At 46.9% G+C, this 20,225-nt stretch overlaps 1 protein-coding gene across 1 annotated transcript; it reads right to left on the minus strand.

Annotated features, from left to right (window-relative positions):
- Positions 1 to 393: 393 nt before the first annotated feature.
- On the minus strand, positions 394 to 3,463 carry BSX (brain specific homeobox). Its single transcript, XM_031599806.2, has 3 exons — positions 2,058 to 3,463; positions 1,089 to 1,285; positions 394 to 935 (listed from the first exon to the last, which is right to left on the minus strand). The coding sequence occupies exons 1-3, from the start codon at positions 2,326 to 2,328 to the stop codon at positions 699 to 701; spliced, it is 705 nt and encodes a 234-aa protein (XP_031455666.1). The 5' UTR covers positions 2,329 to 3,463; the 3' UTR covers positions 394 to 698.
- Between the last annotated feature and the right edge of the window lie 16,762 nt (positions 3,464 to 20,225).

The following is a 20,225-nucleotide window of genomic DNA, read 5'->3' on the forward strand; positions in this document are numbered from 1 at the left end:
CCACTGTGCCCCTGCGCAACTCATCCAAGGGAAAATAAAAGAATAAATCTTTGGTTACCTGGGAATTAAACCCGTTTCCCAGGCAGAAAGGGAAAGGCGAAGCGAGCGCGGATGGCGGCTGCAGAGCAGAGCTCAGAGGCTGTTGCAGGAAGAGAGGAAACGGGAGCGAAACTCGTGCAGAGGAAGCCTGCAGGTTTCCCTCACCTGGAGCTGCGGAGGAATCGCGGCTGCAAACAGCGCCTGACAACCAGGGCGATTCGCTCCGTGCAGCCCTGCAGGGATGGGGTTATTCCTGCTGCTCCCTTTTCCCGGATGGGAATCAGCTGAGCGATGCCCCCCACCCCATCGGCCGCTCTCAGCACACCCGTTCAGTAACCACACCACGCAGCCACGGAACACCTTTATTTAAAACCGAGGGGACTTGAGGGAATAGAGAAAAGTCCGATGTTTCAAAGGGAAGGGAGAACTTACAGGGAACTGCTCGTTGGTTGGTTTGGTTTTATTGATTTTTGTTTGGCTCTCCCTCGCTGGATTTCCAAGCAAAGTTCAGGCTTGGGGTAACGCTGGGATGAAGCCAAAGAGGCGAAAGGAGCCCGGGGGTTTTTGTTTCCCTCCGTACCAACACCAAACCTCGGCACCCCGCAGCACGCGGAGCTGGGGGAGAGCTGTAGGGAGGCGCAACGCCGCCCTAAGGGATCCTAAAGGCGGTGTGGGGCGGCGAGGATATCCCCGTCCTCCAGGATGTCCACCTCGTCCTCGGGGTCCTGCAGCAGAAAGGGGCCGGGGGGGACTTTTCGGGGCTCGGCTGCGGGCGGCTCTGGGAGCTCGGGCTCGGGGGAGCTTTGCTCGCGGTTCTCCTCGTGCTTTGGATCGTCCTGGCTTTTCCGCAGCTGTTTTTTGTGTTTCATCCGCCGGTTCTGGAACCAGGTTTTCACCTGGAGGAGGAAAAAAAATAAAATAAAATCAAGAAAAATATATTAAAAAAAAAAAAAAAAAAAAAAAAAGAAGAAGAAAAGAAAAATCGGGAAAGAAAAAGGTATAGCAAATGGGGAGGGGGGGAGGCTGCACGGAGCCCTGCGGCCCCGTACCTGCGTCTCGGAGAGGCTGAGCGCCGTGGCCAACTCCACCCGTTCTGGCGTGGAGAGATAACGCTGGATCTCGAAGCGTTTCTCCAAACCGGAGAGCTGCGAGTCGGAGAAGACGGTGCGGGCTTTGCGACGGCGGCAGTGCTTGCCGGGCAGCTCGGCGTGAGCGTGGTGAGGGAATAGAGCCGGCACCGGCACTCCTGCGGGGACACACGGCGGGGAGCCGGGCTGTGGCCAACCGGAGCCGGGCAGCAGCGGCTCTGCGTGGGCTTTCCCCGTGCCTTTGCCCCCCTGGATATATATGGGTTGTTTTTTGGTTTTGTTTTGGTTTTCGTTTTTGAAGTCTTAATTTTTATTTTGTTTTCTTTTTATTTTGCTTTATTTCTATTTTATTTTATTTTTTTCTCTCTGAAAACACCCCATCCGAGCCTTCCCCAGCAGGTGCGGTTCAGCCGATCTCAGAATCGGAGCGATCATCCTCCGAGCAATTAAACCCAACGAAATGTACCCAGGAGACGGGAGAAAAGCCGAAGGAAGTGAAGGCAGTGGGAGAGAGGCCACGCGGAGAGAAACTTCGGCCTCCCGAGGAGAAACTTTGGAGGAAGTGGCCCTGGAAAGGGTTCGGGGGGACGGACGGGCGCGGAGTCTCCCCCCACCCCGGGATGCTTCAGCACGGCCCCAGCGCTGCTGATGGACGTGGAAAAGTGAAGCCTCGTCCCGTTCCAGAACCATAATGGTCTCGGTCCAAATATAAAAAGAGTTCAAAACGAAACAAACGGGCAGAGGGGGAGAGGGAAAGCCTGGCGTCTCTGGGCTCAAGATCTCGGCTGGTTGAGATCTCCGATCCCCGCTCACGAAGCCGGTGGTTCGGCAAGGCAGGGACCCGAAGCGCAAAAGCACAACCCCGCACCCCGCGCGGGGCTGAGGAGCCTTTCCCCATCTCGGGTTGCACCCGCAGAGCCCCGCACTTACCCGAGGTGGTGAGGAAGTAGGGGTGGTGATGGTGGTGATGCTCCGGTTTGTGCAGGGCCGGGTGCGGGTGTGGAGCCAGCAGCGTCGGGGCGGGCATCAGGGGGTACCCATAGTCCAAGAGCGGGACGCGGGAGGCCAAGGAACCGGCGAAGTGCTCGGGTGGAACCTCCCGCAAGGGCTTGGGCTTGTGCAGCAGGATGTCCTCGATGAAGAAGGAGGTGGGTCGGGGAGCGGGGACCGGGTGAACCGGAGAGGTGAAGTTGAGGTTCATCTCGGAGAGACCCGCGTCGGATTGCGGGGAACGGAACGAGCGGGGCTGGGGGCCGGAGGAGAAAAGACGGCCGGCTGCGCGTCCAGGGAGAGGAGATGGAAAGGGAAATAAGAGGAACGATAAATAAGAGCGCTAATAAATAATAATAATAAAGCGATATTAACAATAAGAAGGGACATAAAAAAAATAAAAATGAAAAAAGATTCCCCCAGACAGAAGGGATAACGGGGAGAGCCGGGGGACGCGGAGCTGCGGGATGCGCGGGGCGATGCGCGGCTTTGAGGCGCGGGGCCGGGAGCGCTTCGAGAGCCAATGGCGAAACGGGCGGGCGGGGGCGGCGCGGAGGGAACGCGGAATCGCTCCGCTTCCGAGCAGTTTTCCTCCACCCTCATCAGCCCCTTCCCCAGCGCCGGGCCGGGGGCGGCTTCCGAAAGCTTTTGGTTTTGTTCTCCGTTTGTCTTTAAACGCCAAAACTTAAGGGGAAAAAAATAATCAATGAGTTGCGCTTTCCCGACCTGTGCCCTGCTCCGCTCCTAACCGGTCCCCACGCACACAACGTGTGTTGTTCCACTTGTTACCCCGGCGGGTTTTGTTCCCATCCATTCCCCACTCCGTGTTCTGCCAACATCCCCCCGCCCCCCCTCCCGCCGCCCTCGGTCTTTCCTCTGTTTGTGTTTTCCCCCCCCTAATCTGTAACATTCATTTCCCCGGAGTCAATTTGCTAAAATGAGGGTGATACACCACATCATAGCCGAGATAATTTCGCTTCGCATCTCAGAAAATTGCTCTAATTATTGATGTTAAACTCGGGGAAATTAAAAGAAGGCACTTCTCCTTCATCTCCTGATTTTAAGCTCTAATTTGTTGAAATCGAGTTGTCATCACAATTCCAATCACTACCGTTAATAGTAAAAGTGTTCTAATAGAGCCAGAATTCGCACAACCCATGCTATTAGATAATTAAGAAAGATGTTAGAAAGGCAAGTGCTAATCCTTGGGCACACGGACAGCGTTTCCATCTGATCCAGCAGGTAGAACAAATTAATTACCAGAATCAATTAGTCCTAAAAGTACAGTTCTCCAGGAAGTGTAAGCCACGTCTTCCATATGGATGAGCTGGTAAATGGTAAATAGATGAGGGGAAAAAAAAAAAAAAAAAAAAGAAAAAAAAAAACCTTTAAAAGAATAGAAAAGGCGACCGTCGGGTGACAACGAAGCTGCAATTCGGAGCGCCCGACTTTTCCAACTCTGCCGTCTCCGCTCCGCGGCCGCCGGGTGGAAGTGCGAGGATGCGGGGCTGAGCGCAGGGACGGCAGCGCGGGGGTGCGGGCGGCCCCCGGCCCCGACCCACTGCTTTTCTTAAGAAAACAGCGCTTAGAATGCTGTGAAAGCAGTTAAAATAGAGCTGGATCTGGGTGATTTAAAGGTCCCTTCTAACCGGAATCGTTCTATGATTCTATACGGACGCAGCATCGGTTGGATGCGTTTGGCCAAAGCTCACACGTGGGGGCTGCCAGAGGGTCTGTGTGCTGCGTGCTGCATCTATAGGTGGGATTTCTGCTTCTCTGTCTGTGCAGGCAGGCAATGCGTGCACCAAAACCACAAACACAGGTTGTGCTACGTGTGCACGGGAAGGCACAGTGCTCTCATCACACACTTGTGAGATATCTGTGCACATTTATATGCATATACACGCATATATATAGGTGCCTGCAGCAGTGCTGGGAGGGGGCTGAGCTGAAGCTCCTCCCACCACAGGGGGGGAAATAAAATCAAAACTGTGCTGCAGCATCCCTTCCATTGCCCATCCCCACATCAGGCCCGGGTTTCAGCTGGAAAGTTGAAAATACAACTGTTTGACAAGTTTCTCAGAGGAGCAAATGAGTAAGGAAATAAATTATTAGCAGGATGGAAAAGGGCCACATGGCCAAGTTGGTGCAGGGAGCACAGCCAGGGGTGGGTAAGCTGCTTGCCTGCCCATTTCATAAGCTGGGATTGCTCCTCTGCAATGGTTGGGGCTTTGCTCATCAGTGATGTTTGTGTGGAGTTATTATTATTTCTAAAGAAGATTTGGAAGATTAAAGGTGTGGTACTTGGGCCAGATCAGGTCTCAGATTTCGCCTCCATCTGGGGCTAACTCCAAAACCAAAAGCAGAGGCAGCAATGCTCTGTCTGTGGGAAAGCTGTCCCAGAGAAAGTGACCCCACAGAATGGAACCTCCCTGCACTGCATTCTCCACCATCTGGGATTTTCACATTAACTCTTCTGTGATTTTCTATGCCAGATACATGTGTTGGGCACCTCACACCCTCAGCAGGCACTGGTGGCAGGGTGGGCTCTTTGTTTTTTCCCCTTTTTCATCCATTTTTACAGGTCCCCACGGCAGGGCTTTCCCAGACCAACACCCCCAGCCCTGGGAGCAGCCCCAGAATCCCACTTAGTCCTGCTTTGCTCACTGCCTGCTTCCCTTTCCATGGGACCCGACCAGGATTGCTTCTCAATGCTGCATCCTCACATCCCTCCAAGCACCACGAGGTGTGTGCAGCACCCCAGTCTGCAACCTGAAATAATTCACATCTCCTCCAGAGGCACAGCTCTGTGAGAGCAAATAGCCACGCTGCTGTGGAGGTGCTTTGTTGTTTCTGCAATCAAATAAAACTATTTCTGCAGGGTTAAAGAGTTTCATGCCTTTCCAGTAGTGATACACATACTCCCCCATCCCACTCCCCGGTATATGTATACAAACACACATGATTTATTATGTTGTACTCGAGGGCTGTGCCTACACAAATGTCAATTGCCATTATTTGAACTCTTCAGATCATTTGAAGGTGCTGTGGGGAAATTTTGCATAGGAAACATACATTTATTTGACCTAAGGGATCATTTGAAAGGCTGGTGTAGCAGCGCTGATGTTGGTTTTATTTTGGTAAGTTGCATTAGGGATAAATTTGGTGCAGCTTAAAAAAAACACACACTTACCTTCCTGCAGCTCTTGAAGAGGCAGAGCAGCTTGGGAGCCCAGCCTTTTCATGCCTTTCAAGACAAATCCACTCAAAAAGGAAAGGTTAAATTAAAAACAGACAGCCTTGATACGCTCAAAACGGGAGCCTGGCTGCAGGGAAGAGGTCTGAAGAGCTCAGTTTGAGCAACCACAGACATAACATGCAGAGAGGGCTTTGAACACAAAGCGTGGCTTAATGGAAGATGTTCTGTGAGCAGTGCTGCAGGCAGAACCTCCCCATCCTGAGAGCAGTGCCTCTGCCCAGGCCTTGGGACAATGTGGCTGCAGCACACGGAGCCCACCTTCATCCCAGCCTGCTCTCCTCTGCAGCTCTCCAACATCATGGTCATTTCAGGGCTGCAGCTCTAGGAAAGCAGCACAGGGCTGCTGCTGCAAGGTGACAATGATGAGAAGAAGCTGAGGCTTCTATCACCCCCAGTAACTCCCAGAATTGCAGGGACAAGAAGAGAAATGACGCCACTCATGGGAAGAAATTGTTTTAGACAATAAATTATAGGTTGTGACTTCCATACGCAGCTCCCAAACCCAAATATTTACGCATGGTCTCAGGGATAAATTCCTAAATCCAGAATTTTGCCTTTACGCTGAAAATCTGCCTCATCTGATAGTCCTGACTATTTTCTGAATGTAGAGTACTTACATAAAAAGAAAGAAAACATTAACATTGACAGAAGAGATCTGGACTCTCCCAAAATTGTGACCCTTGCTAAGAGCTGGAATCTGTGCAATCTGTTTAATTATCTCAAACTCGTATGCAACTTCAGCTGCGTATCTGTACTACTCTAAAACACAGCAAGACCATTCTTTTCTTTCTTCTTTTTGTTTTTTTTTTTTGTTTCCCCTTTCTCTTTTCCTTTTATGGGTCAGAAATTGGGAGAAAGGCTCGGATGTTTCCCTGGGACCTGCTCTCAATTAGTGTTCTTTCATTTGGTTACACAGCAATTCTCCCTCATCGTGTGGCCAACCCATGGGCATCACTCGCTCCCTTGAGACCAAGGTGATTATTTCATCCAGCACCATCTGTACTTTGGGATCTCAGCTAATCCTTTGCTCTCAAAACAGTCCATTCTCGACGCTGTTGCTGCTGCTTTGCTGTTGCCTTTAGCACATTCATGCTCATTCGTTTTCTTTCATTCCAGCTGTGTAACAATCATGGGCACAACTCAACGTTTTGATTCACTTTTTTGCACTAACGATTCAGAACCCTCCTTGTTCCTCTCATTTCATGGTTTATGAACTGAATTCTCTTGTTTTTACCCTAATCCTTCTTTTCCCTTTCTTCTCCATTCAATCTTTATTTTACTCCCTTTGTATTCCTACTGTTCTTCGTGTTTTCTTTCCTATGATTATTTGCCATAATGTTTCTGTAGCTCCAAGTTCCTCACAAAAACCTCAAATGCTTTTTCTACTCAAAGGAATTGTTTAAAGATGTAATCCTGAGCCCGATGTCAGGCTTGTGTAAGTCAGGAATAACTGCAAGAAACAGCACATAAAGCGAAATGATGCAAATACTTGAATGCTTTTCAATTCCACTCTTTAATTTCCAACTGCAGAGTGTCTCATTCTGAAGTCTTACAAATTAGAAGCACACAAATGGTGCACTTTGAGGTCAGAGGGAGCTACTGTGTCACCCAGCCTGGCACACACCTCCTGAATCACATACACATCCAGGAGCTCCTGCAGCAAACTCATGGAACACATTCCATCCCAACAGCTGGTGGGATAAAAAGACCAGTTGTCTAACTCTTAAAGCAACGTTTGATCCATCTTGATCTGCAGAAATACTTGCATGGAAACAGAGTGAACAAGCAGTTTTCTCTCTTCTCTACATCTCCAGCAAGCATCTCCACTTATAAAGACAGAGGGTCTTTATATCCTGCCCAGCTCCATGAAAATCTGCATCTACACACAGCACTAAGCTTTCGTAGCCTTCAGTTGCAAGATCCAGCTCTTCTAGGCAGCAGATCTTGCAGATCACTTAGGTCAAGTCTCAACATAATGGCTTTTTTTCCTGCTGTTGTATCGTCTGGTCAGGATAAACAAGATGCAGACAAGTGCCACATCCTACACACACCTCTCACACCGTGTGTAACCACACAGCCACAGACTGATGCTGCCTCAGCAGATCATTTCACTAAAAGAAAAGAAATCGTTTCACTTTGCAAGATAATTAAACCTTTTTCTTTCATGTTTGCTCCAACCAGATTGCAAAACTAGTTGGACCTAGTTTACAAAAAAGATAACCTTTTTGATGTTCAAAGGAAGAGATTGGTTCCATTACTTGCATTAGTCAGAGCTGTCCGTGCTGTGGCCTTCAGAATAAAGGGAGAAATGTACTTTAGAGAGATCTGAGTAACACACTTTACTCAAAACATTTTTGTATTATATTGCTTCTTGACTGTTTCAGCTTACTCTGTATCTGTGCACTTTATTTTAAGCACTCCAGAAGTGGATGACAGGTCTGGGGGAGAAAAGATAGAATCCAGCCAGCGTCCTGCAAATGCATCTTCAAATAATGCTTTAAAACTGAAAATTACATTTGAAATGGCATTTTCTATGTTTTCAAGGGTGAAGTATTCAAATGGTGATGGATGGAATATAACATTGCCTGACGTTAAAAATGCTTTCCATGTTTGTCAATCTTATTTTCAGCTGGAAATACTAAAATGCTCCTGATCACCTGGAACAAGAAGTGATGCAGATGGATGTCTTGTAATACATTACTAAGTTAATAGTTGCATCATTTTCCCACACTTCAAAAATGTGTTCTATTTATTTTGTTTAGCAACATTGGATTCAGTTCAGCTCTTCCTCATTCTGGTATTTTAATATGATTTCCTGCTAAAAGAAAAGAATTGTACATCCCCATCTATGTCTCCTCCCTCAGTTTAACACAATGATGTTTTAATAGCCAGGTTCAGTCAGATTAGTTGGACAATTAGCAGTCCTGAACACAGACTTTTCCAAAATGTCTCAAAGCCAGGTGGTGGAATGGAGGAGAGTAACATTGCTAGCACTGCATGGGCTTCATTTCCTAACCCAGCACAGCCCTTCAGTGCTCACCTCAGGGTCTCCTGAACGCTGGCAGTGTTGGAACATCATCCTCCATCAGCCCTTAAAGCATACAGATACTCCTATAGGAGGAACAGTTGCTTTCTGACAAATTTCACCGGGTCCCAAGATCAGTTTTGCTTCTTGCACATATGCTAAAGAATCCTGTAGGTGGGTTAAACATATTCCTGATAACACAAGACTTGGATGTCACGAGTTTTTCAAGGTTTTGCTATTTTGCAAAAGAAAAAAAATCCTTAAATAACAGAGTTAGGTATATTTATTTTAAGACAAATGTGATGGAAAACTGCACATAGAACTGTGCTATGATTGCTTACATCCAGGATGCATTAATTTGATTTGTTGTTGTTGATTTAACTTCCACCCATTTGGTATTTTTAATAATGAGTTATGGGCTCTCCTATTTCATAAACACACCATCTACTCTCCAAAGCTAATGCTAGAAATTCTCAGCACAGATGCAAAGTATTCATCCTCTGCCAAAATCTGCTTTTGTTTTCTGTTGACTTTGAGGGGATTCATCAGCCTACAGCCGCCTTGGCGAATTAGTTCACCATTTGTTTTTACACATGGAAAATTAAACTTTAAAGTCCAACAGGTCAAGAGCCATAAGCTTGAATGGAGGAAAACAGCAGCACGATTATGGGAAACAGCATCTCACACAAAACGTCCTCAGAGCTAAGGGGGCATTTCAGAAGATTATAAGCTCGTACGTCTTCCTAACGGGGTTCCAAATAAGAGATGTGTGTGTGCACTCCTGTGTGTGCATCTCTGTGCATCTCTGTCCAACTGAGATCAGTACTTGAGTTTCAAAACAAGTACAAAAAGGAGAATTTTCCAGTTTGTATCTGCTGGCAAATGCAATTTCCCTCCCAACACACATTAAATTCATTTAGCCTAGTGCATTTTTAATAGACATTATTCATCTATTACCTTAATGAGCTTGTGGTGAAAGCATATTGCCTCCCAATTTTAACAAAAGCAGTCTAATATTGCTACAGCTTTTTCCCCTTTTGCCTTCTAAGGCAGCAGCACGGAGAGGGGAAGAAAAAAAGCTATAGAAACGGATAAGGTTTTTATTCTGTGTCACAACACTACATTAAGAATAAAACCTTCCACTTAAACACTTAAATGAAAACATCGAGAAACTAATTTACCATTTGTAACCACATGATTTAAGTAGGAGCAGCTTTAATTTTCTTCCCATTTTCCTCATATTCAATGTGAGCCCACATTAGATTTCACTGGCTCAAATCACAACACTTAAAGCCACTTTCATTTTCTTTTTGATTAAATAATTGAAATTCCTGTCACTGCCTGCACTTTACTAGCACACAAATTTTATGTGTAAAGATAAATACTCTTTCTTTCTCCCTTCTCTGCTTGTAGGATTTTTTTTTTCTCCCCAGTTTAATCTTAAAAGCAGGCAAGGTTTACTTTATTGATGGTTCCATAAAATGGATCAGTACTCCATTCACCTATTTCATGGAATTACACCGCTCCCATTAAGTGATTGTTTGGAGAAATTATGGAAAGCCATCTTCTCTAATTTAGCTGCCGTCGTTGTGAGGTTATTGCCATCCAAGCCCAAAAGGACAGGAGGCCGAGTTACCCGTGTGCACATCCATTGATGGCAGAAACCTTGATTTTTATTGAAGTATTTGTTTCAATTAGGGTAACAAGTTTTGTTCATGCTCCCTAATCAGGCTTGGAGGGACCTCTGGTGCTGCTAGGCCTCAGCTGCGCCTGGCTCTGCTGTTGGCTGGACACAGCAAGGCTGGCCTCTTCCCTCTGCTTTTCACCTCCAGCAGTGGTGAAGAGCCTCTAGGCCATTCCTTGATGGGCATTCTGGCCCAGATCTGGGCCACGATAAATCCTGCTACAGCCTTGGGATGCTCTCTGCTTTTCAGTGTCAGCTCAGGGTTTGGCTCCGAACGCAGCTTAGTGCAGGAGAATCAATGCGTGGTAACAGGTATTGCCTCAGGTCAGCAAAGTGGATTTGGAAAGATTGGAGCCCCTGTTATTTCTCAGTGCCTCCATGTGCAGCCCCACAGTGAGCCTGGGGAAGCAATGGAGACAGAAAGCAGTTGGAGCAGTGCTGGGCCTCACCATCAGCCTGCAGCTGTCTGGCATTGGGTCTGCTTACCCACAGCCATTGCAGGGCCTTGAGGGATGCTGCACAGGAGCGAGGTCCTGCTGCTCTGATGGCAGATATAGGCACACATCAGTAAGGAACCAGCCTTCCAGGAACTTCTATAAAGAACACACATCGTGTTTCCCAGCAAGAAACTGCCATTCCATTGCTATGAGTTCTCTCCTTATCTGACACTTTGATTTTTCCTTGGCAATGCTTACAAAGTATAGAGACCCTTACAGCATCATGAAGGAGAAGCAGCAGCCAGAAGGGGTCATGTGGAGCAGGAAGACTTCTCCCTTTTCTACAGCAGTAAAAGTAAGGGCACTGTGTTGTCTCTTGCTTTGCACCGATACGAAATAACACAGAGCACAGACAGCTATGGCCTGAGATGGAAACAGGGCCTGTGGATGTGTCTGCCAGCACAGCACAGGCTTTCAGAGCCACAAACACCAAGAACAAGAGTACTGCAGATATTACACACAGGGAAGTCAAATTAAGTCAAGCCAGTTTGTAAAACTGTTCAATGCTGGGAGCCAAATTATGTTCCAGCCTTGCAAACAACACTGCATGAAGACAGGCTGGCAGCCAGCTGCAAAGCTCATCTCACCACCTCCCTGTCCCTGACAGCTCTGACTGCCACCTGACTGCTTCTGGTTCCCTCTCCCATAGCAATCATGATTTACAGATGCTCTATAACTTGGCAGCAGCAATGCCAGCTCATTAAGAAGTTTTGCACACTTAAATGCACTCCCGTTTTCTTAGAAGGAAAAGCCAGGATATTTTTACAATTCCTATGGATGTGCAATATCTTACTTCTGACCCCACACCCCCAGCTAAGAGCCAGTGGCTGTGACTTTTGTATGAAGTTCTTCGAGAAAAGATTTATGAGCTTCCAAGAGCACCCAGGTTTTCAAACTGTACCTGCTGAGCTCATGAAACTGCTGCCACTCATTACCAGCCCTGCCATGCTTGCCTCAAATGAAAAAGGAAAATTTTGTTTTCAGCTACATGTCAACCGCTTCCCAAACAATTGGAAGCCTTCCTGATACTCTTAAATACACATTTTCAAATAAATATTTTAAAAAAATAAAAATATATTAAATATATATACTTCTTCAAGGAAAATTTGCCACCTGCATTTGCAAGTAAGTAGGTCCAAAAGTTAGAGGCCTTTCTGTGAACAAGGTCAGCCCCAGCTTTCAATTCTGAAAAGAGGACCGAGAAACAGAAGAAAAACATCTTTGTTATCACCCCCCCTTTTCCCTCCAACTATTCACCCTAGAGGACATTGTTACCATATAATAACTGGCCATGTCAGAATCAATTAGGCAACTCATAATAAAGCAGATGCTGCTATTGTGAAGATGATGCAGTGAAAGTATGGGGATAGGAAGGTCCTCAGTGCAGCCCAGGCTAAGCAGATATGAAGCTAATTGAATTCTTGCTGGCAATTTTTCACCCCTAAGTGAACAAGAAAGAGAGGAATCTTCGAGTCTCATCTGTTTAGCTTGCAAACAGAAAAATGTTTTCAAGCCAGTAAATGAGCAACCTAATCCACAGAGAAGCTAGCAGGAGGGGCTTCTTTCAAAACAGTTCCACCCCAAAACCCTGCTATGTTGAATGTGAGCCGTGACCCCTTACCAACCAGCAGCAGTAGTCAGGGAGCTGGTTATTTTGTTTAAGCAGAAGGAAACTGAGTAGTGCTATGTTTTTTGCTTGGTTAGAGGCTACAGATCCTGCATGAGGGAGCTTTTCAGTATCCCACCAGCCTGCTGCTTGTGCAGGGCTCTTAAGGCCTTTAGGAGGTTCCAACAGCACCAGGATTTCAAATACAAACAGCAGAAGGACTTAATTGGACCCTGAACACCTAAATTAAAAAGCACTGCTTTTCCTGCCTGTGTGCTGCTAAACCCGTGGACAGAAACTTGCCAAGTTTCTCTCCTTTTCCTCCAAAAGTCCTCAGGGAAGAGGGAAAACCAACCCAGAACCCCACTGCAGAGATCCCTGAGTCCAGGAGAGGGATGAGAGCTGCCCAGATCTTCAGGTGCCAGCTGGGAAGTGGAACCTTACCAACCCAGAGGTGAGGGCTCCTCAGTTTTAGTGTGGACTGAAGCCTATATCCTATGGTTAAACCTGCTGGGTGTTATTTTCTTTTTTTTTGGCTAGCATCCTTACCTTTTAATGCTTCTGACACAAAAGGAGTCATTTCTCCACCTTATAGTTATCAATGAGCAATTAAGTCTCTTCTAGTGACTCTATGTTGAGGAGGCCTTTGAAATTAAAATATTTTCTGTATGATTTTGTTAGCTGCTAAATGAAGATAGGGAAAAACAGGCTAATTACAGCTACCTAATTAAGCTCCTACAATAACCCATAATTACACCATATTTATCACCTTTGTGTTGGACTCTTTAACCTGTTGTGGTTTGTAAGCATCATGTCTGCATTGGGGGCTGTAAGCTAACATCTCTCTGGCCCGGCCAGATTTTTCATTGAAAGTGTGGAAACAAACTCTCTGTTTGTGAAACTGTAATTAGGGCAATTTATGAGACTACCCTATTAGCAGCAAAGCCAGGTTAGTGAGTTGGGCTGGGTGTTAGCACACAAAGTGACTCTAAGTGTACTTTAATAAAGAGAAAGTGCAGCATTAACTCCTGAGCAGCACCAACAAAAGGGGTTTGAGGAAGCAGAGCAGGATCAGACCCAGACCTGAGGCTGATGCATTCCTGAAGCAGCCACAGGCAGAACTCCTCCTGCCTCAGTTTCCCCACCTGCCTGGCAGTGCTTCAAGGCCGAGGCATTTCCCACAGCATCCCTTTCTCACCCCGGCCCCTGCTGCCTGTGCTGAGCCCACATCAACCAACACAGCCCACCTGGAGGAAAGGAAAAGCTCAGCTTACAGCTGCTCCAGGTCTTCTCTTGCGTCCCTTCATCCTTAGGCTGGGAGTGAGCACGATGGGTCAGGAAGGGAGCACCCAAGAGAGCCAGAAAGCCATCAGCATCCTCCAAAGGAACTGCAGCAGGGTGAGCTGGACACAGGCACAGCATCTCATCTCCCAGCAGGGCCGGTGCCACTTTTCCAACTTTTTCCCCTTCTGCTTACAGCCTGCCCTGCCTCAATGCGCTATCACCACTGCGGTGGAGTTTGCCCTGCAGCTGACAACGCGATCTTTCAGCTCTTTTTCTTTGACAAGAGAACAGCAAACAGAGAAGCAGCTCTCCTCATACAAAAACCAGCTCAGAAGGGATGCGGTGTGCGGGGCAGAGCCGGGCCGGGCTCCATCTGGCGGCTCCGCAGCGAAAGGTGCAGAGCTGTAGCTTTGGGGCTGTGCTGAGCTCCGGAGTGACTCCATTTCTCGGGCTGCCCCAAGTGCTGCCCCCAGACAGAGCTGCCTTCCCCTGGGTAAGGCTCCTTTGCTGCCTCAAACTTCCCAGCGAGGTGGGCTGCTATTTCTGCATCCCTTATGGTGACATTTCGCTTTTCCCTCACCTCTTTTTCTTCTTCCTGGGTAATTTCCGTGCTCTTTCAGCCTTATTTATGTTGCTAAGCTGTGGAGACTTCAGTAGAAGCCAATCGATGCCACAGTGTTTATGAGTGGTGAAGTTCATCACAAGGAAATGAAACAGCCCCCCATAAGGAAGGGTGTAATCTCTGCACTAAACAACACCGCCTTCGTGGAGATACTCAGAGAAAGAAAAAGAGAAATGTGTTAAATCTTGTCATTTTGCTGTTCTGGAATAAAGGGCAGTCAGCACTGCCCACGAGGCCATTCAGAGCTGATTTATTGCTTGAGACCACCGAGACAAAATCAAGCCCTTCCAACCTTTTAAAAGCTTTCTTGCAACAAACTAAAAATATCCATCGCTGACAGATGCAGGCTGTCAATAAGGAACTTAAGAACTCAGTATGAAGAGTGGAAAGAGTGCAAAGTCTTGATAAACATCTCAAATTGGGTCTTACTCAGTGGGAAACAAGTAGTTTGTAGTGGTAATTGTAAAGGGCATTTTACATTGAATCAATTAAATGAAAATCTTTGAAACCCTTTTTAAAAAGAGACCTTTTAAAGTTAACAGGTGATTTTAATTGGAACCATGGGACTCGCATCATGGGAGGTGGGTTGGGTCTTTTTGTTGAGATTCTTTTTTTTGGATGCATTCAATAGAGGGGAAAATCGATCCACTTCCATCAGCATTTGAACTCCTAGAGTCTTGCAAGTTGAACTGTGAAACTAAGCAAGAATTATAGTTTGCTCCTGCTTTGCCAGGGTTTTTCTAGCTATTAAATACACTTCCATCATCACTCCTTAACTGTAGAAGATGCAGGAGAATTTCTCAAGGCTGCATTGCCTTTGGGTAATTATGTTTAGCCAGAATCATTGCCATTAACTGCTATAGAAGTAGCATACATTCTTAGACATAACCTACCTTGAGAAAAGATGTCATGCATCCCAGCAGACAATCAAAAGCAGCATTTTGCTGGTAGACTCCTTTTGGTTCTGCTTCACAACCACAAAGCCTGCCCTGCAGAACTGCTGGCAGGAGGCAATGGCTTCTGAGCCCACGGGAGCAGCAACCTGGGCAAAACATCCAGAGCAGCAACACCTCCTGCAACGGCATCTTAAGAGATGGTGAATTCCTCCAGTTCTCTTTGCTCTGCAGTTCACAAGCTTGAGATCTACCTGCCCTGCAAAACTCTGGGTGCCCCAGGTGAAGAACTGATCCTTTGGTGGAGTTAGGGAGGCAATCACATCAACCTGTTGGTCGTCACAAGTTGTCTGGGAGCTTCAGCCTCAGATTGCCCCTCCCAGAAGTTCAAGGGAAATGGCCAATATACCTGATGGGATCAGGGTGAAACTTTTAGGTGGGGGGCAGTGTGAAAGTGGTTGCATGAAAACTCATATTTAACAAAACCAATCCAGACTCTGTTGGCACTCCCTTTTGCTAGATCTGAGCAGCTACCGCCCATGAATTTGAGCACATCTGTTGGGGAACCAGCACCACAGGGGCAGAAAGCTGCTCCTGCAGCTGGGGGGCACCGGGCACAGAAAGCTCTGCTTCACTTACAGCTCTGCAGGCCCAGGGACACCAGAAGGGAAGGTGTGTGCTCCTCTAGGGAGAGGTGTGTGTCAGAGGAGAGCTGAGACATTGGCACAGGGAACACATGGATGGGCAGAGCAAATGCAGCTTGGGGTGATTTATTGGGCTCTTGGCAAGGAAAATGGTGTCCCCTAAAGCAACCCTGGGGCTACACGCCAGTGTTACCTCTAACAAGAAGGGAGCAGTCCCTAAATGAAGCCTTCTGACTGTGGGAATCAGCCTGGATGATAGGGCACCTCGAGCTCCTCCCTCCCTGAGCTTAGGATGAAGAAGAGGCAAACAGGGCTGAAGAAATCAGGCATCACCATGACTTTAATTTTCAGAAATACTCAGATCACAGCAAACACGAACCACCTGCCCATAGCAAAACAACACCTCCTGCCTGTTTGTCCCCAAAGAAACTCATATGGCAGCAAGTGGGGAAACCAAAGCAGAGCCAGCAAACAGCTTCATGGAGAAGAAGCCACCCAGCCCCCCCAGCATCACATCCCTACTTCCTCTGTGGAATTGCTGTGCTGCTGCCTGGTGCTGTGTGATTACTGTGCTGGGTGTGAAGTTACAGAGTGGGGACCCAATCGCCAGCTCGGCTGCGGTGCTGCTCCAGTCCTATCTGCAGGGGTGAGCATTCTGCATTTTCCTTCATGCCTGCAACAATCTCAACAAATAGGCTTTTAAATTAAGCAGTGATTTGGAATATAAGTGAGTGCATTTAAGCTGCTAAGAGACGGAAAGATCCTAATGGCTGAAATATTTGTCATATCACAAATAAACTGGCTGTATCGGGAGCTACTAATATAACTAATTTTTACCAAATCCTTCACTGCTCTGTGATAGAAAATGAGGTCAGCATAGGTTGAGGCAACACAAAATGAGCAGCTGCCAGAAGGCAGCGCGGAATACTGATAAAGGACTCTGCAGGAACTGTATCTCCTGCCTGCAGAAAAAAGGAATCGGTTTGTTCAAATTAAGGTATAGCTTTTCCAGAGGTTTTAATGACAAGGTGCCAACAAACACAGGCTCTCAATGGATCTGGAATACAAATGCATACCAAGTCATCGCCTCCACGCTTCCCTGTCCCCATAGAGCAGCTTTCCCTCAGCTTTTCCATGCTTTAACCGTGAGGGCATTTGGGTGTGAGAGCACAGGTGTGTGCCCTGAGCAATGATGGGATCTCTGGGAGTTTTACAGCTCCTGTGGTTCCTGTAGAGCTTATGGAGGAAACAAACCTCCTCCAGAGCTGCCTGTTCTCATGGCGCCCTGCAGCAGTAACACAGCAGCCTGAGCCACTTCCAATTCCCTTCAGCACAGATAACTGAGGATATCACTGCCAGGAATGGGCTGTGTTTGTCCCATCATGATGTTAAGGCTGCCTCAAGTGCTTGGGACCAAGTGGGATGCAGCCACATTTCAGTTACGTGAGAAAAACAACATCATTGTACTCACTCTCATTAAAAGAATCAGGAGTGCTTTGGAAGAAGAACATTCTCCTTCTGTTACAGACTTTGAATAACAGGAGGATTTTGGTTCTCAGAATGTGCACAAACCTCAAATGAGTGAGTGAAAAACAAAACAAAACAAAACAAAAGTCCATTCAAGCAAGGGGGAAACTGAGGCACAATTCATCCCCTATTAAATAGGAGACTGAGGATACATGAGCCCTGTCCAAACAGCATGACTCTACCATGGCACAGCCAGCTCAGAGAGTGGTCTGGGCTGCCCACCTGTGATTTGGGGTGATGCTCTAGGCTTGCTCACTGCAGCTCCACACTCAGCCCCATCTGCCTGGGCCGTGCAGCAGCCGCTGAGTGCAGCTCTCCTGGGATCGATGGCCGAGAGCCTCGGCTGGGCAATGGGGACCACTTGGGAGCATCAGACAATTTAAGAAAAATAAGATCAACATGGATTAACAATAAAACTTAAAGCACGCGGCACTTGCTAAATGGAACGGTAGAAGGGTTCATATTTGATAACCATTAAATGGTTTAATGAAATAATTATAACTCAAACTCCTGAGCCCAGCCACAATCGATACCTATGAGCTCTAAGCAACAGCATGACCCAAGTTCTGCCATTTTCACAGTGCTCCCCAGCAGGCAGAGCCTGCGACTATAAATGCGATTGACGGTAAAGTTGCATTAAAACACCCCCATCAAGGGCAATAATAGATTAAAGGCTACAGAGGCACTGCAGTTGGCTGGTCAATACGCTTTATTTTCTGCATCACCCCCAATTTTGCCACCCTCCTGCATACTATTAGTGTGAGTCGATTTGCTGTCAATGGCCAGCCTTGGCAAGAGATACATTAATGCAGGCTCACAAAAGAAGTGCGCATGGCATTATCACTTCACTCGCTTTCAAATTACAGCCTAATGCTGTCTCCAGGCAGCTTGTGACACGTTAACACTATGTGCGATTTGCTGGTACGGAGCTAAATATTTCATGTCTGAAGATTTCATCTGAGATTTGATGACAGAAATAAACTACTGCCCGGTGGGAAATCATTCCGAATAATAGAATTAGGTGTTGTTGGAAAGTCAACAGGAAAGGGATGGTGATGGTGAGGTGGGATAGTGGAGGAAGAGCAGAGAAAGTGCATGGGAGGGGAGGAAAGCTGCCAGGAGGGCTGCTGAGTACCCATTTTCTGCTAATTAAAGGCAGTGTTATTAATATATCCAGTGAAGAAGCAGAGATTACCCATCAGATTTGCCTGTACCTTGATCCAGATCCCAGGCTGGGTGCTCTGCAGTTGCTTTCAAGAGTTTAAATCCCCATACATAGGAGTAGAAATACAATAATGCACTCCTTGCTTGTTCTACAAAGCAGCCACAGCACTGCATTTCAGATAACAGACACCTAAACAAACAGACACCTGAACACTTTGAGAAGGAGCAGAGCTTTCATTTACCCCCAAGGAGTGAATGCAGAAGGCCCTCAGCAGCATCCAAGCAGCCTTCAGAGCACAGCAGCCCAACCCTGGAGCAAACTCCTGCCCTGTGCAGGGGATTCCTCCTCCTCCTCAGAACCACATTCAGCCCCCACTGCTGCAGAACCAAACAAAAACCTTCCCTCGGCTTATTTACTGTAAAGTTTGTTATGCTTTCTAAGACCTCCAACGCTGGTTAATGCTAAGAGTCAGTTGAGTTGCATTTTACTGCACTGGCAAGTCTCTTTCTAAAGCATTTGAGAACCCTGCATACCTGTAGGTGAGCTCTTTCTTCAGCATCTCAGTTCCAGGCAGACAGACTTAGCACTGTTCCAGCAGCACTACGGTGCTAAAGGCACAACAAATGGCCATTCCTTTACAGCGTTAAAGCAAAGTGTGCTGAAAGGTGCTCTGGTGCTTGCAGAGAGCACTCAGAGCCCAGAGTTTGATACAGACCATCATGGGTGTAATGCAACCTCATAGCATTAGGAGACAACAGTTCCTTCTGACTTTCCAGTGAGATGAGACTCAGCATTTTCTGAGCCCCCCCTGAGCAAAGTAGGAATTAATTTTGCCTTTTCCAATGAGGCAGCAATCACAGGAGGCTCACGTGGTATAGCCCTTCAGGTAAGGGAATAACTGCTCTGATCTTACCAGGAGAAATCACTGTGTTACACAGCACAGGAGCTGAGGGGCACACCATCCAGCTGTTCCCATAGGAGCTCTGCTGCCAGACTTTCTAGATTGGAAAGCTGGAATGTGAGCAGATCTGCCTTCCACAAGGCCCTGCAGTGACTCACAGATGCTTTGCCTGCCTCTGTTCTCACCTACAGCAACAGATTTTGCTCATTGATACAGCAAATAAAGCTGTCACTACTGAAAAAGCACAAATTCTCACAAAATGCAGGAATTAAAGCTGTGGAGCTCACTGCTTTCCTTACCTCAGCTCCCACACCCAAGGCAGCAGCCCTGCAGGTGCTCTGCTGCTCCTCAGCTGCACCTGGGAGGGCTTCAAACCCATCCCTCAATATTCACCTAAGAAACCCTGTACAGAAAAGAGAAAAAACAGCTTTTATTGCCCTTATCTATACGTTAACCTAAAAATAATTCTCCTATTTTGCACACAAAAAAAATCTTTGGGCAGCTTTGTTCTTAAGCTTATTGTGAGTGCAAAAAGCTCATAGGTTGGCCTTTCTTTGTGTTAATGCAGCCTGACCATACCTTGATCCAAGTGCTGGTGTGACCCCAAGTTTCACCCACAACCCTTTCTCTCTCCCTGCATCCTGTGTGCATCTACCTGTGGTTATGTGTAATTGGTGTGAGTGTTCCCCAAGCAGACAACATTGCTTGTTGTAAATCACTGCTCAGACTGTAAAGCAGTGTTGGTTTTACTCACCCACCATTTCAAAAAAGGTGCAAAGGTAAAACTTTCCCCAAACCAATTTCATTTAGCCTCTGTTACAGAAATGAGAGCATTACGCACTCTTAATAGGATATGAATGCATTAAAAAGATGCTGCTGAGACCTCTTAAATAAAAACATTTTTGGGGATTTGGTTTTAAATTCTGGAAAATGTGTGATTTTCACAGATTACACAGGCAGATAGTGGCCCCTGGTGGCAGGAGCTCAGCAGGACACTGGGG

Source organism: Phasianus colchicus, chromosome 23 (assembly GCF_987193195.1).
Source record: "Phasianus colchicus chromosome 23, bPhaCol1.hap1.1, whole genome shotgun sequence".
NCBI lineage: Eukaryota > Metazoa > Chordata > Aves > Galliformes > Phasianidae > Phasianus > Phasianus colchicus.

Coding starts and splice junctions, on each gene's coding strand:
- BSX (XM_031599806.2), bottom strand. CDS start 2,328: ATGAACCTCAACTTCACCTCTCCGGTTCACCCGGTCCCCGCTCCCCGA. Junction 1,286..2,057: donor CTACTTCCTCACCACCTCGG/GTAAGTGCGGGG, acceptor GTGTCCCCGCAG/GAGTGCCGGTGCCGGCTCTA. Junction 936..1,088: donor TCAGCCTCTCCGAGACGCAG/GTACGGGGCCGC, acceptor TTCCTCCTCCAG/GTGAAAACCTGGTTCCAGAA.